Source organism: Opisthocomus hoazin, chromosome 20 (assembly GCF_030867145.1).
Source record: "Opisthocomus hoazin isolate bOpiHoa1 chromosome 20, bOpiHoa1.hap1, whole genome shotgun sequence".
In the NCBI taxonomy this organism is placed as follows: Eukaryota; Metazoa; Chordata; class Aves; order Opisthocomiformes; family Opisthocomidae; genus Opisthocomus; species Opisthocomus hoazin.
In genome coordinates, this window is record NC_134433.1 from 10917669 (window position 1) to 10945277 (window position 27609).

The following is a 27609-nucleotide window of genomic DNA, read 5'->3' on the forward strand; positions in this document are numbered from 1 at the left end:
AAGCTGTTTGTACTCCACCATCCTGGCACTGAAGACTGCTCCTGAAGCCCTGCAGTTTACTCACATTATTCAGAATTGGCTTAGGATTTGCAAAACCTCAAGGAGAAGCAAAGTCCCAAAAGTGGGAGCGGGCTGTCTCCTGGCTTGATTCAGGAGAGAAAAGTGCCTGGTGCGTTTTGCGCTAGTATTGCAAGCTGGGGGTTGCGGGCACAAGAACCCGGTCGGTGCTCTTACAGCCCTGCTGCAAACAAGCAAGTGTATGTGTATGCGACTCCTTAGGGAGTTAGCATTGTTGTGTTTGCATGTGAACTTTTGCCTGAGAGATAATGGCAAAATAAAGTAATTCGTATTTCCCTGGCACTCAGTTTGAGCCAGGCGATTTTCCTTGCTATAGTTAACAGGATGTTCAGCTATTTGTGCTCAGTGAAGTGGCAGTGAAGTTGTGGCCAGCAGGTCGAGGGAGATCTCCTTCCCATCTACTCTGCCCTAGTGAGGCCCCATCTGGAGTACTGTGTCCAGTTCTGGGCTCCCCACTTCAAGAAAGATGGGGAGCTACTGGAGAGAGTCCAGCGGAGGGCTATGAGGATGAGGAGGGGACTGGAGCATCTCTCCTATGAGGAGAGGCTGAGGGAGCTGGGCTTGTTTAGCCTGAAGAAGAGAAGGCTGAGATGGGACCTTATAAATGCCTATAAATATCTGCAGGGTGGGGGTCAGGATGACGGGACCAAACTCTTTCCAGTGGTGCCCAGTGACAGGACAAGTGGCAATGGGCACAAACTGAAGCAGAGGAAGTTCCAGCTGAACATGAGGAAGAACTTCTTCCCTCTGAGGGTGACGGAGCACTGGAGCAGGCTGCCCAGGGAGGTTGTGGAGTCTCCTTCTCTGGAGATATTCCAGACCTGCCTGGACGCGGTGCTGTGCAGCCTGCTCTGGGTGACCCTGCTTCGGGAGGGGGTTGGACTGGGTGACCCACAGAGGTCTCTCCAACCCCGAACATTCTGTGATTCTGTGATTCTGTCTTTCAGTTTTCTCGAGCATGAAAAGGGCTCTTGCAAAATTGAATAGCACGTAGATTAAATGGGAAAGAATCACCGTGATGGCAGGAGGAGACAGATGATGCCAACGAGCTGGGTGGGGATGTATGTGCAGGTGCTTTACAAGACAGTGGGTGTGTTACAGAACTAGTTCAGCCTTGCAGTGTTCTGTCAGGCACATGACTAGAGGTTTTATTTGGAAGGACCTCTACAATGTGTTTTCCCCTTGTCCTACTTAACGGTTGGACCCCGAGCAGGCATTTGGACCATGCAGCCTGGTCTAGTGGAAGATGTCCCTGCTCATGGCAGGGGGGTTGGAACCAGATGGTCTTTAAGGTCCCTTCCAACCCAAAACATTTTATGATGATTCTATGATTTGCTGGAGACAGCAGGTTTGGTGGCGTTCCGTCCGCAGCAGTGACAACTCCCGGGCCGGGAAAAGAATTAATAGAGCGAGCATTGGTGGTTCAGTGGTAGAATTCTCGCCTGCCACGCGGGAGGCCCGGGTTCGATTCCCGGCCAATGCAGTTCGTAGTGTTTTTTTTAATTTCCGTTTTCCCTTCCTATTTCTCCTTCCTTTTCCGCTTCCGCCCCGCCGGTTAAAGTCCCCTTCAGCTCGCCTCGGGGCTCCCCTCGCCAGGCGGGCTGCTGCTGCCGGCTGGGTGAGGCGAAGCTCCGCGGCGAGGCGGCGGCCCCAGCACGGACAAGATGGAGGTGTAAGGAGCGGCGGGGCGGGCGCTGCTGCCTCTCCCCCAGTTGCCACCTTCCGCGGCGGCACCGGGGGCTGCAGCGCCGGGAGGGGGGGATGTATATCTGTATATATATGGTATGGGCCAGCCCGCAGAGTGTGGGGGGAACATCTCTATGGGCCTGCGTCTGATGTGTGTGTGTGTGTGTGCAGATCTGTGTAGGCCTCCCCACAGCGTGTGTATGTCGATATAGGCCTGCCAGCAGTGTATGGGGGTTACATCTCACATCTCTACGGGCCTCCCCACGGCGTGTGTGGGTATATGGTCCTGCCTCTGATGTGTATGTATCTATATGGGTGTCCCCGGGGTGTGTGTGTGTCTGTATGGGCCTGTCAGCACTGTACAGGGGGTATATCGGGCCTTTAACACCCGTATAACCAGCAGTGAGTTCAGGCATTCTGATGAGAAACTGAGTTGGGTTTTGGTTTTGCTTTAAAAATCCTGCTGGAGTGCCTCTGTTTGGGCAGAAGGCGTTGTGGCTCGGCTTTAATGCTGCTCTCTGTCCCCATCTGCCCTGCTCTCCTGTCCCCTCGTGCTCCCTTTCCTGCGCTGCCACGGGAGCGGTGCAACGTGCATCCCCCACCGCAGCTTCTGGCCGAGGGTTACTCCTCTGAGCATCGAGCAGACCACTCATTGTAGGAGCTGAATATGCTGGAGAAGGAGAAAGCCTAACGAGCGTACAGCAGCGATTGCAAACACCAGAGGAGAGTCAGAATGTTGGCTAGGTGATCATTTGGGGCGGTTACACCAGCTGGCCCCCAGGTTGCCATCCAAGGTGGCAACTCTTGTCGCCTTCGTGCGCTAACAGCACTATGCATGTTGTTAGTGTCAGCTGGGCACAAAACAATAGGATTTGAACCGTTTTGAAGCTCAGAAACTCATTCTCGTGAGTTCTGTGGAGCCCATTACATTGGGAGGTTATATACATGTACGCGGCACGGAGGACGCTGAAGTGCGTGTGTCAGCATCCACCACAGTCAGCTGAGCTATTGCAGTTGACGTTATCCATGGATGCTTTATTGGTGTTAAATCTTCTATACTGTAATAATTCAATCTTCTATACATGAAATTCAAAAGTAGATAACAAATGAGAAGCATCCATTGAAATACGGGGTTTTATTAGGTTAGCCTTACCGTCAGTAGCAGCCTGCAGGGAGGTGACCTGTTCTTGCTGTTGTATACTGAAAAATGCTGCGAAGCACATACACAGGCTGAAAGTTGCTGTTGCATGTGAGGAAGGATAGGATTTGCCCTGCTGAGAAAAATGCTTTTGATACCATTAATAGTAAGTCTGTGATGCTGCTTCTTATACATCCACTTGTTTTTTGCTACCTTGAGTAGCCCGACTTATTTTACTGGTGCTACCTCCTTTAGTACCAAAAGGAAGGTATGTCAGAGGTGGGAGAGCTGGAGGTTCACATGCTGAGCTGTGGGTGAATGTCCCCTGCGTTAGAATGGAACAGTTTAGCCCATTTTGCACTTGAATTGCTGTTGGAATTTAATCTTCCTAAACTTTTACCTCCTGCCTGATGGCCTTCATACAGGGAAGTTCTGATCATGGCAGAAGTATCTGTTACTAGAGAAAAGAACCCTCTAGGAAATGTTGTGGTTTAAATATGCAGCATATTTTAAGTAGTAGATTTAAAAACATGAAGTCTCAGTGATATTTTTAGAGGTGTGATGTCATTTACTAAGATATATTTTGGTATACACAGAAGAATTTCTCAATAATATTTTGATTTGGACTAAAATTTGGGTAAATAATACCCATTTAAAGATTCTAAAAAGTGTTTATATATTTGGTGTTAATAGGACACTTTTTCCCTTTCTACTTAAGACTTAATCTCATAATAATTAAGCATACTGTTTAGTTGACTTTAACATATACATTATAATTCATTACTTACAATTTCTTGTTTTCTGAATGTAAAATTGATAGTTGCTTCATGAGAGGACTGAAGAAAATTGTATTTCTACTCTAGAAGTTCTGTAGAAGTTTTCAAAACTGGTCTTGTTTATGAATTTATAATTTTGGTATTTCAGCACAACGGAAAATGTTGAAGATTTGAGACTGACTCATTGGCTAGCCATTGTTAGAAGAAAAATAAGTATTTTTCTGAAGGACAAACTGGCTTTGAATTAAAAAAGAAGCAACTGTCTTGAATAATTTAACATAAGATAGGTTTCGCAGGCTCATCTGCATAGTAATGTATTTATTTACTCTATATGAGCCTTTCAGTTATTTAACAGAATAATTCCCTATATAATTAATCTGTAGCATTATTCTTTCTGACAAATAATGTCTTTGATCCGTAGGGATTTCTGTAGCGATAGCCTGAATGCAAACATTCTGAAGAATTCCATTTGCCTAACAACAAAAGCTATATGGTTTGTAAAACATGAATGAAAACTAATGCGTGCGTGAGCTCACTTGCTGAAGTTTCACTCGAGTCAGCGAAATGGAAGTTGAAGTTCATCTCAGCGTATTTTAGAAGGTCCTTTTCATTTAAAAACAATGATAGAACCTGTGGAAGTTTGTGGACGCGTTTAACGTGTTTGAAAACGATGAACGTGACAGTTCTATTCAAAGAGTTGATGGTGCTTAACAATACATTGTACCTTTTTCCTTCTTTTTTTTTTTAATAAACTGCTGCACAGACCTGAGAAAGGCCTTTCTCTCCTTTTGTGTGGAACCCTTCTGTTGTTGCCGCTACTGACTGCTCAGCAGAATGAGTTGTTCAGGGAATATAGGATGTTCTGCATCAGATGATTTTTCCCTTTTTTAAATTTAAAAATATACAGTTACAATATCCAGTAGTAATAGATGCATTATTAATCTCAATATGCAGTTGATTTGAAGAGAGTACATTCAGCCTGCCAGTGGTGGATAATTGTTCATGCTTAATTGGGATAGAATTGCTGGGGAAGTGTTTGGCAGGTGGGAAATGGGAAGCTCTCAGCCTTGCCCTGCTAATAAAGGAGCAGCCACATAAAGGTTCAAAGAATAAATAAAGTGGAAATAAAGTAAGTTGTTTTTTTTTACTCAGTACAGTATGTGTAACTATAGTGCCATATCTATACATGCATGTATGTACATGGTACTAAAATAGTCATTGTATTTTCTTTTTCTGTGCACTAGACTAATAAATAGTATGCGTAATTTGCATTATCTTTCCTGTCAGTCTCTATTCAAATAAAACTGGAGGCCTCTGTGAGGAAGAAGCAAGGCAATTTGGTTTTAGTTTGTAAAATTGGGTGAGAAAATAGGGTGGCTGAGTGAAAGGATTATGTTGTACAAGTGTTATGATTTACAGGGCAAATTGTGCAAAATATACTGTATATTTACATAATAATTCTACTAACAATATGTAAAAATATTTTCCAGAGGTGGTAAGAGCTTCGTAGTTGTAGAATCACCAGAAACAGATTTCTTGTGGATTTTTTATTTAAATAACTTCATGAAAATAGTGTCTGTTCTTTTAGAGTCTACGTGACTCAGCAAAAAAAAACTTTAAACAGTTTAATTTGGAACATAAATAATCGTTTTCATTTTTCCTTTTAGAAAAGATGCAAATGCTGCATTGCTAAGTAACTTTGAGGTAAGTTTGTCTGTGTCGTGGTTTCAAACCTGCAGTTTAAAGCTGTAATCAGGCACTTGTGTACTTCTTTGGAAGCTGAAAATTGCCAGTGGCGATCATCGAGACCTGTATGTGATTTCCAGTCCCCCGCATTTGATTTCTTTTTAAGAAGAAAGCTTTTTAAAGGAGGTCTGGAAATGCTTTCACTGGCAATGGTTACTGTATTATTACTTTTTTCAGCCCAAATCTAGAAAAACAGATACAAGTATGTTTTTCAAATAGATGAGGAGCAAATCTTTAGAATGTTGGTAACTTTAACTTCAGCCTTGTGGTATTTACACTGTTGCTGTGTGGTTAGGTTGCTGGATCCTCTTGTGTATGGTGGTTTGTTATTTAGAATTTGATTCTCCACGTCTTTAAACACTTGTGTGTTTGGGCAAGTGCACTGCATGCACGGGTGCTTTGTGTGACGTATGGTGCATCAGATCCCAGATGAGCACGCTGATGCCTTTGTAACTGGGCAGCAGTGTCCAAGTTAGCTTTTTATTTTAATTTTATCTTATGGCAAGCCAGTATACCACTGAGGGACAGACTGATTGCTGGAGTCTCTTTAATATTGCGAATAAAAATTATTGCAGAAAATTTCAAAGATTTTTCACAGATGGCTACTGCTAGAATCTATGTTTTGTATTTAGCTTTAACCTTGTGATGTGCAGTAGCGTCTGAGAACCTTCAACTTACGAATGCATAGTAATATTAAAGCCAGTGCTACTGGAAATGTAGTCTTACACCCCTGAATGCTTGACAGTATTTTTTAAAAGATCTTGAGGTGTTTCTGAAGCAGGGTGGGTTGTAGGGAGGGTGAGGCAGTTTGCTGATCTGTGATGTGTTAGTCGGGATAAACACTCCTAGAAGCCAGTGATGTACCTTGGTCCAGCATCATGGGGAAGCTACAGTTCTCTGTCAAACAATGAATGTTGGCATGCAAATAAAAAAAAAATAATCTTGTTTTATAGCATAGAAAAGTTCTGAATCAGTTTCCTCTCTCCTGAGCGAAGGTCTCTTGTTAGGGAGGTAGAAGGAAATGTCGTGTTCTTGTTGGTTTAACTTCAGCCAGGTAATGGAAGGATTTCAGTGCTTTGCTTATGAATGTCATTTTTTGAATGGTTTTGATAACCCAGGTGTTTTGTTTATGTTGTTTTATTGCTGAAGCTTGAAACTTGCAAGGTTGTTTCGTCCTATTCTGAAATAAATCTTGAAATGTTTTATCTGGAGCTGCATCTGTCTGTGAACAGCAGAGCAACCATCTGGTGACTGTTAGAAGAGCTTTAATGAGGTACTTGGAAAGAACTGCCTTGCCTAAGAAGCAGATGATGATATGGCAGCCAAACGAGTATTAAGTGTCTGTTTGTTAAAAACATGTACTATGGCAGTACAGAAAATAGCAACTGTTTCAGACCTTGTTTATTGCAAAATCAGCTCTGCTTTCATCTTCATTTGCTGAGACGTTGTTGGAATGGAGATCTTGCTGCCTGCTGAGGGTCGAGTAGTGGTGTCAGCCGCATCATGTAAAATCTACAGATGTCCTAAAGGTCTGGTCCAGAACAGGGAGGACTGCAGAATCCATTCTTTGTGCTCTTCAGTCGGAGCTTTCTTCAGCTGAGTCTTTATGTTGGTGAATGTACCATGTGTGTTGAAAAAGAGTGAAAGGAAGTGGAAAACGGAGTTACTGATGAGAGTGCTTATTTCTCATTTCCCTTTCACAGCACAGTTGTCATGCATGCAGCTTTTCAGTTCTTTGCAGAAAGGGATTTGCAGTGTCTGCAGCTATAGGCTTTTGGGGCATGGCGTTTTACTGCTCTGCAAAGTACTGATTCCCCTAAAACTACCACTCTGTTTCTGTTTGCTCCTCTTTTCAGTTGCAATTTGACTGGCGTAGCAAACATTATCAAGGTAATATTTTGCACAGAAAGTGGTGTTTGAAAGGAGTATTCAGGACTGACATGTTGTATGTTCCATGCCTACATTTCTTCTGTGAGTTTGGAATTGTCATTTTGTGTTTTGTTGTCACCGGCTACGTTTTCTTCGAATATTTATTAGATAAAAGTTCATAGCTGAAGTTTTGGCTTTCAAGTCAGGATTGACTGCTGGTGGTTGATACGCAAGGTGTTCCTTTCTCATAGAAGGTGCAGTAGAAAGTAATTGCAGGATTTGTAGCTGGCTATGTTCTTAATTCTCACTGTCTAGAAATGTTTGTGTTCTTATTTCTATGGACTTTTCAGTTTATAATAATTAGGGGATAAATGGTAAGAAGTGGTCTGTTACTTTGCTGTGGCTATTGGCTCTATATACCGTAAAGCCTGAAGGAAAACATCTGAAGAAATTTCAATGTAATTTGATTTAATATTGGAATAAAAGAATGATTGTGAGGCTGTCTCAACGTTCTGCTGCACTTGTAGCTATGATGGATAAAGATGTTGCGATGTTGCAACAGGTTTGACAAAGCACAGTTGCAAAAATCAAAACGTTTTTCTTGTCCTCAGACTTAACCCACTGAATCTCACTCCTGCATTAATATTCACTGCATCATAAATGTGAAGACAACTTTATTACATTCTTTTCAAGAATGTCTGCTTGTATTACATTGTTGTGATGAAATACGGAGCTAATTTAATCTTTGTGGTTTAACATACCATAACACCATAATGGTCACTGTAACATTTACTATTATGAATAACTCCACTGGAATTTACAATAGGATCACTAATTGCAGGAGCATCTATAGGTCAGCCCTTGATTTAGTTGGTTCCTGGCAGTGTGACAGTTGTAGAGTTTACTCTTTTTTTGCAGAGAGTGTAAAATTGCACATCTGTGAGAGAAGATATATATCCATTTTAATATTATAGGCACATCTGTCATAACAAATCAAGTAGAGCTATAAACTTGTGTGACATTTTGCTTCAAGCATCACTCGTATTTAAATGGGAGCTCTGTGCCAGTACAGCTGTGTATGACCCAGCTCTGTGCAGGACATGAGAGAAGATAAACAAGTAGGATAGATTCATCCTGGCGGCTTCTCCCTTGGGCCTCTTGGATAACGTTTAACAAGTGCCAAAAATCTGTTTAAAATTGTCACAATTTTACAAAAACAATTTACATACCTATTCATCATTCTAGTGCCAGATATTTTTCATTTCAGTTGCTGGTGCATTCGCCAAAAGAGCCATGCTCTTTTTTTTTTTGTTTGGTTGATAGGATTTTGCATTGTTTATTTATGTTTTCCTGCTGTAATATTTTTAGGTAAAATACTCTTAAATGGTCTAAAACACTTTTATTTTTTTTCCCAGGTGTTCCAGTTACTTACTGATCTTAAGCAGCAGCGCAAAGAGAGCGGAAAAAATAAGCAGAGCTCTGGTCAGCAGAATCTGAACACAATCATGTATGAAGTGAGTAGCACTGTGAAATTCTTTTGCAAATTAGCCCAAGCTGGAGTGTTTAATATCCTTAGGTCTGTATATTAATAACTTTTATCAGATTTTCCCTACTAAAACACACAGTAACAGGGGTTGTTTTACTACTTTTCTGTGGTCAGTGTATTCAGGTTGTAGGTTAACTGCGCTGTCAAGGCAGAGGCATGCAGCTGCTCGTACTAAAATCTATCACAAAAAGAATTAAACCCCCCTTGTATGTTATCTGCTTAGTTTTGTGGGATTTTTTGATTCCAAATAGTCTATCCTTTTAAGACCCAGGGCAGAACTTGCTGTCATCTGATGAATTGATGACACCACCTAATCATGGTTTCAAAGCTGAGGTATGGGTATTTTCTTGTATTTTCTTTTAGGGTTGGTTTTTTTTTTTTTGGTTTTTGAGTTTTTGAGAGTTTTTTGTTTTGTTTTGTTTTTTTGGTTGATGTGAAAACAGCCAGAGATGGACAACCTGAATAACAAAATCATATGTATGGATCACAACATCAATTGGATGCTGGACTGGTAATAAATGTTCCATCTATTGCTAGGAAGAACTTTTAACATCATATAATACAAAGATTAACATCTCAAATGTCTCAAATTAGCAACTTCATAACAGAATTGCAGTATGACCTATTGTGTCCGTGTCAGAGAATTGCACGAGTAGCACCACGGTTGACAGTGTGCTGAAAGCAGTTTGCCTTGCTTGCATGAGTAATCCTGTTGAGCAGTGAAACTACTCATGTGAAGAAGATTTGGCCTAGGCTTTGTTTTAGTTCTGCCTTTGTTTGAAAACGTATAGAGTTGTAATTCCTAAGCCTCATATTCAATAAAGTAGGGGCTTACAAAAAATCTGATTTAAATCTTAATGGAGACGAACAGTCTCTTCCTGTACCTCTTTGAAACAGCTGAGAAGGATCCTGTAAGTATATTTTGTCAGAATACACCCTAAACTTCTAATTGCCTTGTTACATTGCTACGTGTTAAATACCTATAGGGTGCTTGTTTTTGTGCATGGAGTGAAGCTGGTGTAAACTCTAGGTACATTTTCTCTATATCTGACCAAAAGAAAACCAGAATTTGATCTTGCAGGGTTGTTTTTGTTCATGCTGAGTATATCTTCATCAGCTCTGTGCAGGCTTGTATCCCTTGGTAATGAAATAACTAGATGAAGCTCGCTAAACTGGAGCTATGTTTTGCTGTATGTCTGGCATTTTAATTGATCTGAAATTGCTGAAAAAGACTAAACTGGAAAAGAAATTTATCCTATTAAATAAGCTTATTACGTCATAATACGATGACTTTGTTTCAGTCATTATTGGTGTACAGTAACTCCATTTTATCTGAAAACGTCAGGACTGAACTTGGAGAAGAGACGGTTACGTAACACCTCATTGTGCTTTTCAATGTTTCTCAGTAGTCCGATAAAACCGGTCCTTAAGAATAGCAGTGATTCGTATTTCATCAACACTCGCTGTTAAGTAGGATGAATCATCTTGTGTTGTTGAAGTCTGTTTTCCATTACCTAGCATTTTTTAATGATAACAGATTTTGATGGAAATACATTGGAAATGTATTTGCATGTTTGCTGCACTGATCCCGTAGCTCACTTTTTTCCCCAATATCTGTTGTTTTCTGCTCCATAGATACTGATTCAGCTTTTCTGGCTTCAGACTTTTCAAATATAAATCCTCAGTTTAAAAATTTTCTGAGAAAGAAACTCAGAGTATCCATAGAATTTTATGGGTTTTTTCTTATTATTATAGGTAATCTGTGCATCCTGCCACACGTGTCTCTGTATCTGCAATCCAGTTAGCACATTAGGAGTCAGCTTTATTGATTCTTTTAAGCTTTATGTATAGCTGTGCAGTATCAACAGATGAAGATTTTCTTTAATTCAAAACAAGCATTGACAATACTCTTTTAAATCCTTCAGTTACTGATGCAGACAGTGCAGGCAATGCAAGCATTTCCTTGACTTTTTCATTGATGCTCATTTCCAACTCTTCATTTTGGGTTCTAATCAAAGCAACATTCAGGAAGACTCGAAGTTACTTCCAGTGAAGAGACAGCTGTGCACTGGAATTTGTGGGGAGTGTTTTTTTGACAGTTTGTTTTTTTTTTCTCTAGCCAGATTACATTATGTCTTATTTGTGTGCTAGGTGTTGTTTTAATTAAAGAAAGCAGATGTAACATCTGCTGCAAGAATTAGCTGAGGGTGGTAGGTGTTACATATGAAAAATGGAGCAAAGATAAATTGTCTCCAGTCAGATAAACATTTCTAATACTACAGTATTATTGCAGATCTTCATCACAACCCACCTAACCTGCTTCTATGAACTTTAAGACTTAAAGTATTGCCAAATATGCATATAAAGGTTGAAAACAACCATAGGTTGGAGAGCTTAATGAGTTATTTATGGGTTGGCAGTGAGAGTATCCCTGGCACTGAGCACATGAAAGCGTGGCAGAAGGTAACATGGTTTTAAGGATGAATAGTATTCAGCTTTTCTGTAGTGTTACTGCTTTTAAAAAAACAAACCAAAACAACAAAAAAACCCCAGGACACCACCCCACCCCAAACCTCGTATCTTGGTATGTTTTTAAGCTACCTTTGAATCTGTAAGTATCTGTTGGTTTTAGAAGGAAAAGTAAATCTGGGTGATAGTATTCAGCACAGCTGTGAGTATGTCTGGATCACAGTCATAGCATCACCTGGGATTATTTCAAACCAAGAAAGCAAACCTCTTTCAGAACCAGCAGGTGTTTTTTTAGTAGACAAAGCTACAACTTGCTCCTTCCCTGTACTCTTTGGCATGTGACTTTGGGCTTTGAAGGCATCGGATAAATGGCCGTCCAAAGCTGCAGAGGGAATAGTCAGAGGTGTAATTCTCACCTGGCTGTGTAATGAGCTGGCTGGGTCGTGTCTGTACGGAATGAATTCACTGGGGGTTTCTGGATAAGAACTAATGTAATTTCCATTACATACTGTTGTAGTTAGATATTGCCTGTTTCTTACTGCCTCAGCAAATACCAATACAGTAAAAAGTAAAAGTAAAAAAAAGTAAAAAGCCAAACCCCAAAACCTGAATTGACTTTTGCAATTTTTCTGAGTAGTACTGAGGAGACTTTTCAAGATCGGTATGTTTCATACACAACTGGTAAAGCAAATAGTAACTGTGAAATAACGTATACTTTCTTCCTATCCCTTGCAGACACTGAAGTACATTTCAAAAACACCCTGTAGATACCAGAGTCCTGAGACTGTGAAAGATTTCCTCGTAGCAATGAAAGGCCATAAGCTAACCAAGTAAGTAGAAACATGCCTTTGAATAAAAGTATAAATTCGTGGAAGTGTTGAAATGATAATCTGTCTGGGTTTGATTAACATGTTTTAAGTATTTTCTGCCATAATTTAAATACTCATCCAGACATTTTTTCCTTTAGTCATTAATGCCTACAAGAATGAGTATTCCTTTAAGCAGGCCTATGTTTGCCAATGTGTTTCTCAAACAGATTCTTGTCAGTATTTTCTTTTTTAGCGTGTTTTTATGTGGTCCAAGCACAAAGCAGAGTACATACAACTTCTTCCTCAGAAAATATTTTAAGTTGTAAATGAGTTTTGAACACAGTAAGAGAACTGCAAAAAAAACCCCAACCCAACCTCAGTTTAATTCTTTAAGCAAAAACACATTCATTCCTAATAGGCAAAAAAGGGGGCTGCATTGCAGGGACATAAAAAGTGAATAAAATCCTAATATAGGTGTATGGGAAGGAATGCTGTTCGGAAGTTAAGTTTTATGTGAATCTGTGAACCCCAGCTGCTACAGATCATTTTTCAGGGTTATGCTCTCTAACTGGTGTTTGGCAAACTGCTCTTCTCTTTTTGAGCTGTTTGTCCACTGATATTTATGTCCACTAGGATTTCTGAGATGTACATTTCAGTTACCTAAATATTGTATCAATCAACCTTTCCCCTTCTGCAGTTTCTAGTAAAGCTGAACATACAGTTCGTTCCTCTTATTTTGGGAAGTCTTGCATAGAAAATAAAAGATCTCCTTCACAGTTACAAGATGACTCAAAGGGCATTTTTCCTTTTTGGCAGTGGCGCGAGTGCCTGTTCACAGTGCTTGAAACACATAATCCTCCTGAACCTCTCTGCAGAGTATGAGTGAAGCCTGTTGTAAATAATCAGACTCCAAAGAAATGGAATCAGTTGGCTACTTGCTTGGATAGCTCTAATCAGTCATCTGATTTTTAAAGCAGAAAGAACAAAGATTTTGTTGCTTTGAAATGACTCCCTCTTCACCACAAAGGAGTAGTTTATGCTGTATAGACAGTGACTGCATTTTTCATCCCTGCTGGAAGGACTCCCAAGGAATTCGTGCTCTGGGAGGGTGGCTCTTGCTCGTAATCTGGTTGCCTCACAAAAAGAAAAGCAAAGTGAGAGCCTCTGGAGAGTGCAGTGCTACAAGGCAAGTTTTTACCCGATCCAAAGCATAGTAAGTTGAGTAGGAAGCAAATTGTCAGCTATTTTGTTGACTTTCAGTGCCCCCTCTCTACAAACAATTGCGCTCACATCCAGTATATCAGCAGCTCTGATCACAGTACTGCTGTCACTGCAGACACGGGGGTGCTGGTACTTGGCAGCTTTGTCATGGCTATTGTAACTTTGCTTGCAGTGCTTTCTTTTGTAGAACAGAAGTTGCCAGGTCAGTATCTCAGTGTTAGTCCTCGTGTAGCTGGCTTATAGCGTATCTTAATTATGTTCTGACATGGATGTATTGAAACAGGGAGAAAATACTATGTTTACTGTAAAGACCTGATAGTATGGATTAAAATTGGCAGCAAACTGTTTGTTTAAGTAGTGAGCATCTTTCATTTCTGGTAGTGTGAAACAGCCATCCTGTTCGAAGTGAAATCGGTTTGTTCAGTCTGTACATGGCAGCAGTTTAGGAAAGCAGCAGCAGGATGCTGTATCGCAGCAAAAAGCCAGCAGGAGTTTAATAGATAGAATAGAATTTTTCAGAAGTAACTGGAGGAGTTAGGCATAAGAGTCCCATTAAAAGTCACAGGGTTTGGTTTTGAGTTCTCCTGCCTTTTTGTCATGTTAGATACCTTGACTACATCTGCTCCCCGTATGGGGTCTCCAAGAGTGAAGTGCTAAACGATGTTGGGTCGTAATGCAGAAAATTCGAGGTGCAGACTCTCTGCCTCCCATAGTGCCTAGCTGTTTTGTAGAAGATCTACTCGAATATTCACCTTCCCACGCCTGCTTGTTCTGTGAGCTTGAACATAGCACTGCTGCAAAGGTTGAAATAGTTACAAGCTTTAAATGAGCTTTTTGGCTATTTTATTTTTTATGGATGCTAGGAGGTGCCTTTGGTTTTAGGTATCATCCTCTCTGTCCTTTTTCTCTGAAATGGTCTGTAAGATAAGCAAGAGAATTATTGCCAAGTCATTTCCTTCTGCGTAATGGGAGAAGGATGAGAATGAAGCGCCAGCTACTAGTTTAGGTTACAAATTTACCACATTTATGGCTTATCAGAAAACAGATTAGGCTGTGATACCTTAGTTTCTTGAGCATCCTGTACAACTTTTACTTTGTTAATATCTTTGTCATCTGGTAAAAAACTTACCAGCTCTGCATTTGCCACATACTGTACAAAATAAGAAACAGAATTGTTTAGTGTGATCCTGGCACTTCTTCTTTCTTCTAATCTTTTCCATTCAGACACTTGAAGCTAGAAGTATCAGAGCCCATCTGGCAGCCTCTTCACACCGAAACACGGAAAGCATATGGTGTGCAATTACTATATAATGTACTTTTATGTTAAACCGCTTAAAATAGTAATGCCTCCAAGGAAATTTTGAACTACCCTGTGGTTTATAACCAAGATCATTTCAACACTGCTCTGTTATTAAATAAATGAAAAACTAAAGGCTTTAATCATTTCCATTCTGTGGGGCGGAGGTGGTACTTGTATAAAAGACTTCACTAGAGATTTCTTTTCAGTTATCTGGTAGAGAGCTTTCTTCCCCGTTGAGAGGAAAGAACCTGCAATGTTTGCTCTCCAGGACCTTGCTTACATGATCTCGCTGTAATGACCTTTCCTCCCACGAAGAGTAATGAACTCCAGAGTCTGTCTTTGCTACTTCCTTTCTGGGTAAGGCATTCGAAGATGTGCTGTCTCCTGTAATCTCTTAGCTGGTCATGTGCTGTCTCTGCTGGTAATGGTTTTCTGAAGGTAGCTGATTTGATTAAGATACATGCTAGCTGGCGCCAGTCCTCAGTGAGGACGCAGAAGTGTTTTCTGTTTTCTCATTGCAAGAGGAATACAGAATCTGGTTAAAAGGCATGACTGGTCAGAAACACCCCATCATCTTAGACTGCTTCCTCTGCTGTTTACGCTGTTTAAATTCCTTCTTGTGACTCTGCCTCGAGTCAAGGAGGAGACGATTAAGCAGTGTGTTTGTGCTGTTAATTAGGCTCAGCAACTTCTTTTCTAATACAAGGACTTCAGCCTTGCTTTGAATGCAAGAAGGATTTGCAGCTGTATCTAAAAACCTGTTGGAGGTAGGTAGTGTGGTGAGCTTTCCCCCACTCAACATGTTATTGCAGCACTCAAGCACTAGGTTGTGCTACTGTATGTGAGAATTTTCAGGTAGTGAGGAAACACCAGACACCCTCCAGAGAAGCACCAAGAACTGAGGCACGTTCATATAAGGAACAAAGCTTTTCATCACGCGAATTCTCGTTTTTCCTGCCCTCCTTCCACAAACCTGCAATACAAACCATGCAGAATGCATTGCTCACCAAGCTGCATGCGATGTCCTAAAACGTTCTGGCTCCAGTTAGCGAGCTGATAGTGTTGTGCTGGCAAATGGTGCAGTTCCTGTAAAATTACCTCAAGTCTTCTTTCTGTTACTGCTGATATTTGCTACTCTAAATACCAGGTTAATGGACCAGCGTATCTTTTGTGCTGACAGCCATCTGCCTTGTGGTGGGTTTTTCTCATTAGCGAAAGCCAAAAAAAATCATTTTTCCTGAAAGGTAAATTTTAAAAATAAATACTAATGTGCAAAAACAACTTAAAACTTTCAGAGTAATTTTGGATAGCTGCCTTGCTAAATGGAGCAAATTCAAAGACATCTAAACATATATTTCACTGGTCTAGTCGGTAAAGTATGACATAGCTGATGACAGAGAAAAACCTGCACTATTTTGGTAAAATTGAAACTGTAGAACTAAGATTTTTTTTTTTTTTCTTTTTTATGAAAAGCTCTGAACTGACATCACAATGAATTTTATTATTACCTTGTTGAGGCCTCAAGCTTTGGCTAACGCTACAGTACAGTACGCCATGTTGTACTTGGAAATACAGTATGCCACTAGCAGCTAATTTTCCAGTTGTAGTCCCTGGAATGGCTTCCTATTTCATAAGGTACTGTGAATGGCATTGCATGAAAAGAACATCTATTAAGCTTGTGCTCTGTAATTGCACTTAAATGAAAATTGGCTCTACTTGTACTTCTTTCTGTTACTGATAGCCTGTCTTAGATCTCATTTTGGAATAATCAGATTTCCAATCACTGCATATTTTTGTAATTTTAAGAAATGGACATAAACATTGCCCTTTTTGTCTTTAAATCAACACATTCAATGACGTATCGAGCTGAAAATCAGTAGTACGTTTGGAAAGTATTTTCCTTCATTACGGCCAAAAAGTACAACAGATACAAACCTCTACAATATTAAAGGCTGAATGATTTACTTAGTAATTTTTGTCTCCTTCGGAGCTTACAAAGTGAATATTCGACACCGAAGTCAGGATGGTGCTAGTTTAACAACAGCATCATTTAATAGTCTTTAAAAAGACCATTGTGTTTCCCACTGAATTGATTTGAAATTAACCCTTTGGTCTGTAGCAGCATTGCTCAGTTTTTTTGCATTTGAATACCGTTCGCAGCCCTCAGATTTCATCCTGCACAAATGTACCTACACCGTGGTAACCCCTGTGGAGAATACAGCCCAGTAGGTTTGCACAGACCACGCGCAGCCTGGTGCTGTGATTTCATAGACCACAGCTCAGGACTGCTCTTCCGTAAGCGAAATCCTGCGATCTGGATTCAGATGACATTTTACGTGAGTTGCCGTGGTTAATTCAACACCATAGGACTGGGCTCTTAAGTATTTTCAGCTCGTAATAAAATACGCAATTAGGTATACTGCTGTTCCTTTATGGTTTTCTTAGCAACTAAAAATCATACATTCCCGAGGATGAATTTGCCTCTGTGTAGTCAGATGTTTTAGGGTGTTTTAGCTCTGTGTGTTGTTGGCGCAAGTGCTGCTCTCACCCATGCCTATAGATCTCTTCCTAGAAAAACAAAACGTGCACGCATGTATTTACATGCAGTCTAGGAGTTTAGTAGCTAAAAAATTGTCGATACAAAGACATTCAATATGAGATTTTGGTTAAAATATAAATGCTGCAAATATTTGGCTTTCTGCTGGCAGAAGAGGATACATTTGTGATCTTGAGACAGTGGGGTTTTTTTGGTCTTCTAGAACTTTTTTTGACTGTGAATGCAGTGTAATCCTACATCCTCACCTCCTACGACACACACTCTCCCCTCGAACTCAGACCACAAACCCATTTTCTTTTCCCATAACTGCACGCATTTTTATCTCCCACAGCCTGAGCTTTGCAGGTCCCAAAGCCCACTCCAGTCATTTTGCCCTCAGCTGGAAATGCTGATCTTGGCTCTAGCTGAGTCTCAGCTCCTGCTGGATGTGGCCTGGAAGTGGGGGGGACACTGCTCAGCCTAGCAGCAGTAATTGCCATTTTGGGATTTCTCACCGGGCAGGTCCTGTAGGAGTCTGAATAACGGGCGATTAACTCTGATTAGTGGAGCCTTGCTTTTATGTGAGAAAATGGCTTTCAGACGTCACTCGTCTTTTGTATGTATTCTTCTCTTCAATGAGCACCTTTCATGTTCCAAACAGTGTTACTAATATCCAGGCAGTCCAGAGAAAATAAAAAGACTTACTTTGGGGGGGACAATTAAGCTGAAAATATTCTTCACCACCTGTTTAGATGAATGGGACAGTTATCCTTTTTATTTAATGAGCATGAGTGTAAACATGCGTGCTGTAGAAAGTATAAAGATTGGTTCATCTGAGTTGGAGAAAGTTCCTTGTGTTTTTTAGATGTAATGGAGCATGAACTAAATTCAGGCTTATCATGTCTGTGCCCACGTAAAATACTGCACTCAGCACTGGTGCTGATACATGTTCAGGCTTGCAGCGTTTGCCTTCCTTAAAGCTTATTTCTGATGGAATTGTGGATATTCAGGTTCTAATTTGTGTACGTGCTAGCAAGACATCCCAGATGCACAGAGACTCTGATCCCAACAGGTTTTGGTATCGGTGTTAGAAGTCAGTGCAGTGGGCACTGAGCTCCAACGCATGCTGCATGCAGTGATACACTGCTTACTGCTAGCGTTGGCAGGCAAGTAATCCAGTTTTCCATTGCAAGACTGAGCTTCAGAGACGTTTTGTAAGTATTTGCTTCAAGCAGATGCCAAGAGAAGTAACCTTATGGTCGCTCCATTTGTTATGAGTAGGAAGGTAAGAAATTGCACGCAGGGAGAAGAGCTGGGACCAAAACATCAGCAGGGTCCCCTGAGCTGATCGCAGATCACGTACGTGGAGCGCACGTCTGTGTTCTGTACAAACAGCAGGAAGAGCTGCTAACATGGAGCTCCCAAGTAAGCACAGGTAACTGCTCATGTCGTGCACACACACATGCTTGGTATTTCCTAAATAATCTTAGCAGCTGGATATTTAATTAACAAGAGAAAAGATAAAATGTTGCTGTTCTCTATTGCAGGAGGAGCATACCTAGCCGTACTAGTATCCAGCGTACCCACACTAATTTCAAAATATTTGTCCAAATGTCTTGAATTACAGTCAGTTATCCCTTTGCCATCCTGCAATATTTTGCCAAAATAAAATAACTTACATCTTCGTTATCAGACACTGTTTAGGTTGATCAGCAAATAACTGGTTAGGTACCAATTTTCAGATGACAGTTACTGAGTAATTGGTCATTTCTCTGTGTCTTTTGGTTCAATCTCTGTAAATAAAACAAATGCGTTGCTTAAATCATAATTATACAATGTTAGCATGTCTAAAGATTATTTTTTAGTGTTAATTAGTGTTCGTAATTTCTAAATCCCTGTAACACTGCACAAGCACCTTCAGATGAAATATGTCATTTATAGAGCTTTTGGGTTTTTGCACCCTGCTGCTAATTTCTTTTTGATGTTCTGAGTCATTTTTCTAGTAGGGAGCTTTGCAGATCAAAAACAGGCGTGAAATTTTTCAGATAACACATTTTAATGACTTACTTGCAAATTGCCTCTCATTCTTCTGTACACATTTTTAAAACTGCAGATACTCTGAATGATACCATATTTTCTGAAATAATGCTTTTGAGATCTGTTTGTCCCTACTGTAAAACGTCTACCTATTGCCTAATGAGTTACAGTAATGTTAATGGCTTATAAGCAAGAAGTCTTTGAGGTGACCCTTTTTATTGTGTCCTGTGTTTCTTGTCTTCAGGAAGCATGAACAGTTTCACTAAATGATTGTTTTAGTCAGGATGTATAATTGGTTTTACTTTACCTCTGTTGTTACCTGCTTTGCCAGTAATCTTTCAGATAAGCATGGTGGAGCTCTACCTGTTTTAAAATGGCTGTGGGTAAATAAGGTTTGCATTTTTTAGCACATGTATGACATGCCTTTGGCTATTTGATCCTGTCTGTTTGGCTCTGAAGTTTTGTCGGCGACAAATTTCAAAGATACTGCTTTGAAAAACAGTAATACGAGAATTTATCTTATGTGTTCTTTTGCGAAAGTCAAATGTGTTTTGTCTGGAGATGTGATGGAGCTATAGGATTGGATTGGGATGTGTCTTGCTGCAAAAGCGAAGAAAGACTTGTCTGAAAAGCCTCTGATCTCTGAAGTGGCGTGTGAGTGTACGGTGCAGTGAGAGACTTGTATAAAGTATTAATTCATTAAACAGTGAATGTAGGATTCTGTCTGTCTTAGTAAGTAGGGCTTTGGGAGGAGGGGAAGGTGTTTTACAGGTAGATATCCTCATAGCTCTCTTGTGAGAGCGGACAGTGTCATCTCTGTGTTAGATGTCTGGAAACTGAGGCACAGACACGTGCTTGGCCAGGGACCATAAAGCAAATAACATCGAAAGCCAGGACCCGAGTGCCAGCTTCTGCACCTCCGTCAAGTGCTCCAGGCTCCGAACCAGGCAGTTTCCTAGCTCTTGAGGAAAAAAGCACTAAATCTTTCATACATTCATTCAGATGAGTTGACCAGGTTTTTGTACACTGAAGATGTTATTAAATATTCTTTACCCAGCTCTGTTAGTACTTCTGCTTTTATGGCAGTGATGTCTTTCGCTGCAATTTTACAAGGACGGGTTTTTTTTCTCTCATTGATTCCTTAAAAGACCTGCTCTCAATTTTAATTCTGGTCTGAAGGATTTCAGTACTTGTCTGCCATAAATATTAAGTTTTTGTTTCTGTCCATTCATTACTTATGACAGTATTAAATGGCAGCAGTTATAAATACCTTATCTTTTTGACAATAAGGCAGGCAACAGCAGTGCTCTCAGTTCAATGTTAAATTCAGCCATGCTCCTAATAGTCTCTTGTTGTAAACATCAAGCTGCCAAATAGCTAGAAGTGATTAGCATGGGAAAACAAAGGAGGTGCATTCACTGCTTCCTACCAGTGGAAACATATTTAGCTTTTATCCTTGATTCTCCAAAACCAAAGCACTCTAATGAATCTGGCTAACCAAGCTAATTCTGATTCCTTTGTGTCGTCTGTAAAATCACAGTATTCAGAACTTAAGACTAAGTCCTGTGCTACCAGGGGGTTGTTAACAGGAGAGGGAGGAAAAATGTAAACAGTTGTTCTGCAGGAGGGAAGAAAGAACATAGTCACTACAGTGGGAATTGCCGTTAAATACTGATTTATGCCAGGATTGACACAAAGGACATTCTCTCCAGCATCCTCCTGCTTCTGCAGCCTGGGTGTGCCTTACAGTTCATGGATGCAAGGACAGATCCTTTCCAGGGCACTAGGGAATCTCCAGGAGGAAGGAGGAGTTCTGGTCAGGGGCCACGACCACACAGTCCTTTTCAGCATCGTTTAGTGGAGCCTTCAGAGAATACAGCAACGGCTGCTGCGATGCGCAGTCTCAAGGGCTTTGCCTTTTCTCCTCCCACACCACCTCTCTTCCCCATTCTTACACTTCCAAATGCAGTCACCACTTAGTCGTTCCCCTGCATTCTTACTGTCTGTAAAATGGGAATAGTGATCCTTACTACTTTGTACAAGACACACAAATAAGTGTGGGCAAGCTCGAGGAACTATTTTGATAATTGGTGTTTCTTAGAAAACACTTTGAAACCACTGTTAAAATATTTGCTTATGGAACGTATTTAGGCACCTTTTTTTTAAGGAGTAAGTTGATGGCCCTGCTTGGAAGGGCAAATGCTGCTGTGCAGGTAGAAACTTCTTCCTTTTCTTCAGCAAAAATAATCTTGTAGCTGTGAAATCTGAAATCGATGTGAAATCTGCCACACTTGTTGGCATTTATCCAGGTGCCAAATGTCACTTCATTGCAAGTTTTTTTTGAAGACAGAGAAAAATCTTCTGATGTGGTTCTGTAGAAGAAGAAAAGAAGATTAAAAGGAGCGGGTGGTACCCAGAATGTTTGAGCTCGTTATTTAAACAGACATTTTGAACAGTTCTGTGGTTGGTTAAAATGGAGTTTTCTTCTTTTTTTTTTTTTTTTCTCCTTTATAAAGTCGTAATTCCTTATCCCCTTCTCCAGTTTTGAATTTAGAGAGGGGGAAAAAATAGGTATGTTTGTAAATGAAATGTAAATTCAAGATGGTGAATTGTGTACACTTTTTAATGGTAAACAAATATATAGGAGGATTTCTTGGAGCTTTCTGTTGTGAATTGTTAATATTTTGTAAATGTTGCATTTTTGAATTGCAGGCTTTTCTTTTGATGTTGAAAGTCATGATTTGAATTATTTTCCATAATTTTATAAAAACGATGGCAGCATGACTCAGGGACGAGGTGGAACAATTAGAAACGTTTCATTTTTAGGATTTGGGTTTGTCACCAGCAGGCTGGGTGTAAAAAGAACAGGCAGTGTGTCATCTCTTCAGAGCTGTCTGCTGGTCTTTAGGGCGGTGACTACACATCACAGAACCCTATTGTACAAGGAAGCTCCGTGTTTGCTATCAGCAAAGCTGTTCCAGCAAAGCTGTTTTCAGCGAGCCACAGAGTTTCCCATAGCCCTGTTCCTGTCACTAAGTCCCTTGCAATCGTGGACATTTTAGCTGAAGAGGGTTTGTTGGATAATCTGATCTGTGGTAACACGAGATTTTTCCTTCATGAGACATCAGCCGGGAAAATTTTATGCTAGTGCTTCTCATTTGGCTTGTTCAGTGGGTAGATGAAGGGCCTTAGTTTCTTTGGGTGTCAGCTGCTTGCCTTCTTAAGTATTAAATTCAGTCTCGTGACAGGTATACGCGTGTGCGTGCACACACCAGAGCAGTGCGTCGCCTGTCAAAGGCCGCTCCTGAGGAGCGTGAGCACCTTGGTCTTTGAATATGTACCGCTGAACATACTTCAATACTTTATCATTCATGCATCTGACTGTTACGAGCTGTCAGCTGGTGTTCGATTTCAAGGGCGGGCAGTGTCAGAGGCCGTTTGCAATGGGGCGATATCTCTGAAGTATCTCCAGGCACATAGACATTGACCTGGTGGTTGTAAACGCCTGCTTGGGGGAGAGCTTGGGGCTGTGAGTTACAGCATCTGGGTTCTCCTGAAAGCCACCCACAGGCCCAATAAACCAGGGGCCAACTCTTCAGAATCAGTTTAAATACATGTTAAAGACTGCTTTTAAATAATAAATTCCAAGCTTTTGTTCTTTAAAACTGTGGTTCACCCCTGTATCGCAGGCTGGAGGATCGGGCATGCGAACTGTCAGCGCTCACGTTAACGCGTGATTGTATGCAGTACAGAGGTGCTGCGGAAACATAGATGGCTGCTCGGAGAGGCTGTATGTCAAGTAGTAATCACAGTAGATGATTTATATCCCCCTCTTCCCCCCAAAAAAAATCTGTGTTCAAGTTCCTGTACTTACTGTATCTATTATTATTATAGTCTAGTTGTATGGTTTTGTTATAAAAGTGCATTTGTTACTGTTCCGTATGCCATTTTAAACATCTGGTTCATCTTTAGGAGCATTGTATTACTGTGCTTTTCTGTGCTGAAACACAAAGGTCAGCGCAGGTCTCAGATCGTTAGCCATGCTGCTGTTATGTGGTCAATGTTAATGTTCCAAGCTTCTGAAAGTAATGAAATATGCATTACTGGCATATGACAGCTGGTTTTTTACTTTTTTTTTAGAATTATTTGTATTTAAGTAGGGTGTAAAATTAATAATTTTTGGCTGCAGAGCTGTTGCTGAAATGTTGTGGTTTAAATTTAATGAACATACTTGTTTGATCACATCATCAAAAAAAAAAGATATTTTGAAATGTCAATGAAATTTTCTCCCTCATACCCCTTTTTTCTGTTTTAATGATCAAAGCGTTTATTTTGTGAGATCTTGTGATTTATTGATGAGAGAGTAGAACTGCTAGCAGTTTGGTCAAAATGAATCCAGAAAAGCAGTGGGTTCTGAATGTACCGGGAATTTTGCCACTGGCTTCAGTGGTGCGAAACTGTCTCTCTGAACATTAAAGTGTTTTGTGTTTAAGTACCAAAGTCGGATGAGTTTTACTGACTTGTCCTCCTCGTAAGCAGAGAGAATGGGACTGGAACGATTAAAAATACCGATGCAATATGGTTCATACCTAAAATCAAGACGAAAGAAGTGAATGTTGAATTTAAATGCTTTTGTGCTAAAGGCACAGGACTGCGAATCTGAATGCATCGAATTGCTTTCTGTCTGCTTTACAGCGTGGACAGGTAATTAGAAGAGCTTGTAGTAGTTTAATGAATTATCCTTGTCTTTTAAACCACAGTAAGCGACCATACCTTTACACCTCAGGCACTGATTGAGGCTGGTGGGGTTTTTGGCATTTTCTGTCTCCTCTACCTTGCTGCTTGTGGTCGTGCCGGTCTTCTTGGGACTGCGCAGTGAAGCGAGTCAGAACCAGCCCAAGAAGAAGAGGCTGGGTGTCTCTGCAGTCCGCTCAGTCCCCTGCCTGCTTTGCTGCATGGTAGAAACAAGGGAGAGATAGATTTGCATGGGAACAGAGATGAAGATATATTTTGGCTGAAGATACATGTGTAAAATATGGCCTCGGCCCACTGTAATAATGTATGAAAAAATGCCGTGGCTTAAACCGTGGGGTTGCAGAGAGTACATGTGACCAAGTGGTTTCAAGCTGATTTTTTGTTTTAACTTTGCATTTGCAATGGGCTAAAAGACTAAAGAAGTTACTGCCCTTTGGCTGATGGATTGCAACTTATTAGCTATGGTAATTGTTCTTGTGGTTGTGTATTTATAGCAAAAGAGTCTGTAATCTTTGAGTTGTTCAGCATTTCTGTACAGCGTTTAACAAAGCAACAGTGCGTGTGAATTAGCGCTTGTACAGTCATGGTCTGAGGGCCTCTGCCTTGCTACCTTAGACTAGAGATGGCAACAGCAGTGTGTCTAAAGACACAAGGAAGTCTTGTATTTAAAATACCCAAATTATCATGGCAATAAAACCACACTGCAAACCCAGTCAGAAACTAAACTATCAGGAATGTATTTGCTGCTTAGCAGTCATTTTGGGGGGTCCTCAAATTATATGATAATGCGAATTGTTTTACGCTTTGCTTTTAAACAGGGCAGAAAAGCTCCAGTTGCTTAACCACAGGCCTGTGACCGCAGTTGAAATACAGCTGGTGAGTAACAATGCTCCTGACTGTTCAAAGCTTAAATGAAAGCAGCTTTAACCTTGACGATCAGTCGAATAATTGCTTTCTCGTGGTTAGTGATTGAATGTATCCCTTTATGCACATCTTTACATTCACGGTTTCAAATCCACTTTGCTTCGTCTCTGAGACCTTCTTAGAGACTTGCCCATCTTTCTCTGAGGCAGATTCTCCACCTCTGGTTCAGTGTTACATACTGAAAATGCCCAGTGCAGCCATTAAAGGTTAGTTACGGTATTGCGACTAAGAATATATTTAACGTGAGTCTTTTTGCTGCTGCTCTGTAATCGAGTACTTCATTTCTTGAGAGCTGTGGTGGCATGGTGGTTTTGATCGCAGGGTTTACCAAACGTGCCGAAAAGGAGTGAGTAATGACCGATGTCAAGTTTTGAGCAGTGATGCAGAATGAGAAATGGATATAAACAGACTTTCTGATGGAGAGTAGCCATTGTCAATCTATTAACCGTAGATCTGGTATAAAGAGGGATTGTTGCTAAATAGAAATAGATGGTTATATTCTCTGAAGTATATCCTTAGGAATACAAAATCCTGTGGTAATAAAGAGATTATTATAATGAGGATATACTTTTAATAAAGATCTCTTACATTAAGAACATCTGTTTACAATCTTATTCTGAAACCAAACTATGTAGCAACAGGATCATATTTTGCTGCAAAAAGTGGGGAGGATTAAAGAGGTACCAGTAGGACTATTTTTCTTTCATAGCCAAGGAGTAGATGTTGTAATGCTGAAGGTGTCTCGTAAAAGAATGCTTCTAGCTGAGGAAATAATACTGTGTTTTGTGATTGAAGAGATTCAACTCAGCCAAAACCATTAAGGCTTCGTGAGTTTTGCTTAGGAAGTTATTCATAAGCGATGATGTAGAGCCTGTCTCATACCTTTGTTAGCTTCATGTGCTTAGACACAGATTTATTATGTTCCCATGTAGGCCATATGTGGTCTTTTTTTTCCCCTTCTTTAAATGCAGTAATCTTTTTCTGCTTTCAAGTGACTTTGTGGTTTTGTCTGTCTTTTCCTCCTCCCCTCCTTATCCTGCCTAGTTTCTCATTATCTTACCTATCCATAAAATACTGAAAATAGTTTTGCCCCTGTGTAGTGTTTGAAGTCCAGGAGGCAAGTATAAGAAATTCGGGCCTTTGTATGAGATGTCAGGTTGCTGACCTGGTAGGGTGTTGCACTTCAGATATTCCAGGGTTTGTAATGTCAAAGTTAGATAAAACTCATTGCTAAAACTTACAGAATACAGATACAAGATTTCAGTGTCAGTCCATTACTGATACGTCACTCTTCTCTAATGATGAAAAGCAACTTGTAAAAAATGTAATATTCATACATTTGGGGACTAGTCTGAATTTATATTGTCATGGAAGTACCGGGGATGCAGTTACTTCTGTTACATTATGATACCCCTGTAATTCCCAGGACAAGTTTCTCCAAAACTAGTATTACAGTAATTTGACTGTCTTGTTGATACTGTGTTAAAATAAGCCTCCCCCAAATTGCAGTACATTTACTGTTTCATCAAAGCCCATCAAAGTCTTTTGAGCTCAATAACTGCTAGAAACTGCAGGCCATTTTCGTTAGTGAAACACAGAGCCTAGGAGCAAGGAAATCATTTTGCTGTTTGATTGCTGTCTCGAATCACTTTGGGTTTTGGTGAGGACAGGGGAAAGAGATTGTAGCAGTGCAGCATCTTTGAACACATAAAGCCTCTGTCTTCTCTGACCATCTTTGAGTATAAAATAATGTAGACCTGCGGAGGCTACCAGCATTTACTTCTTTGATGTCAGCAGGGAGAAGATTACCCATACACAGGTTTCATGCAGACAAGTCAATTCACTGCAGCTGATGGATGAGAGACAACCTGCAGAGAAGTGAATACGAGGTCTAAATTGCCTCGATTCTCTTTTCATTGAACTTGCCCCTGCTACTCAAAAGCTTTGAGTCGCTCCTGGAACTGAATCATAAATAAATGACGATGAAAACGTCTGACCACTTCATATAACTTAGGCAAATGAATCTTATTTTTTAAAAAGCTTTAAACAAAATGCCAAAGAAGCCATATCTCTGTCTTTCACTTTTTCAAATAGTTTTGATGTTTCAAACTTTAACTCAGTGATGCCTGTCCCTGGAATAGAGTCAGATGATAGTTATATTTACTACTGTGTGTTGCTTTTTTGCCGTTCCAGCTTTTTGTGTTTTTTACTTTCCTTCTATAAAATTCCCTGTCTTTAGTTGTATGCAAACAATAAATCAATATTGATAAAATTATATTTAAGCTAAAAAGCAAATTTATGTTGTGATCTTTTGATCTCAAGTTCTTTTGTAAGTCTGTATGGATAAATTGCTGTGATTGTTCGTATTTGTCTTTTCCGGACTGTGTGCCAGGATTTATTTTCAAACAACAATAGCAACAAAAGGAGCACGAAATTCTAATTCATATCCCACAGGGTAGAACACTGTACACATTGCAGCTATCTTCACCTCCTGTTTTAATCTTTAACATATGTTGTTCCTGGCTCAGTGATTCACAAAGCAGGAAAAGAAAAAGATAGTGGTGTTGATCTAACCATGACAGTGGTCCAGCTTTACTTAATGCTCAACTGTGATGGATTTGAAGATTAAGCATCATCTTTTCTAATGGACAAATTGCTCCACATTCTTCTCTCTGAATGGAAAAGTAGATTTTAATTCTGTGCTTTTTAAAACTAGATT

At 40.3% G+C, this 27609-nt stretch overlaps 1 protein-coding gene and 1 non-coding gene across 6 annotated transcripts in view; both read left to right on the forward strand.

Annotated features, from left to right (window-relative positions):
* The window catches only part of CRCP (CGRP receptor component), a 38441-nt gene that overhangs the window by 3988 nt on the left and 6844 nt on the right, over nucleotides 1-27609 (forward strand). The window contains exons 1-5 of one of the 5 annotated variants that reach the window (XM_075440536.1): nucleotides 1624-1750; nucleotides 5346-5382; nucleotides 8709-8807; nucleotides 12044-12138; nucleotides 24785-24842. In XM_075440536.1, coding sequence (XP_075296651.1) covers nucleotides 1743-1750; nucleotides 5346-5382; nucleotides 8709-8807; nucleotides 12044-12138; nucleotides 24785-24842 — 297 coding nt within the window. In that variant the 5' untranslated portion in view covers nucleotides 1624-1742. Of the gene's footprint in view, nucleotides 1-1623; nucleotides 1751-4048; nucleotides 4279-5345; nucleotides 5383-8708; nucleotides 8808-12043; nucleotides 12139-14844; nucleotides 14996-24784; nucleotides 24843-27609 lie in introns of those variants that run through there. The other 4 variants (XM_075440540.1, XM_075440538.1, XM_075440535.1 and 1 more) reach the window with 4 other exon arrangements.
* Nucleotides 1491-1561, forward strand: TRNAG-GCC (transfer RNA glycine (anticodon GCC)). The gene has a single exon. It is a non-coding gene; the product is annotated as a tRNA-Gly (tRNA).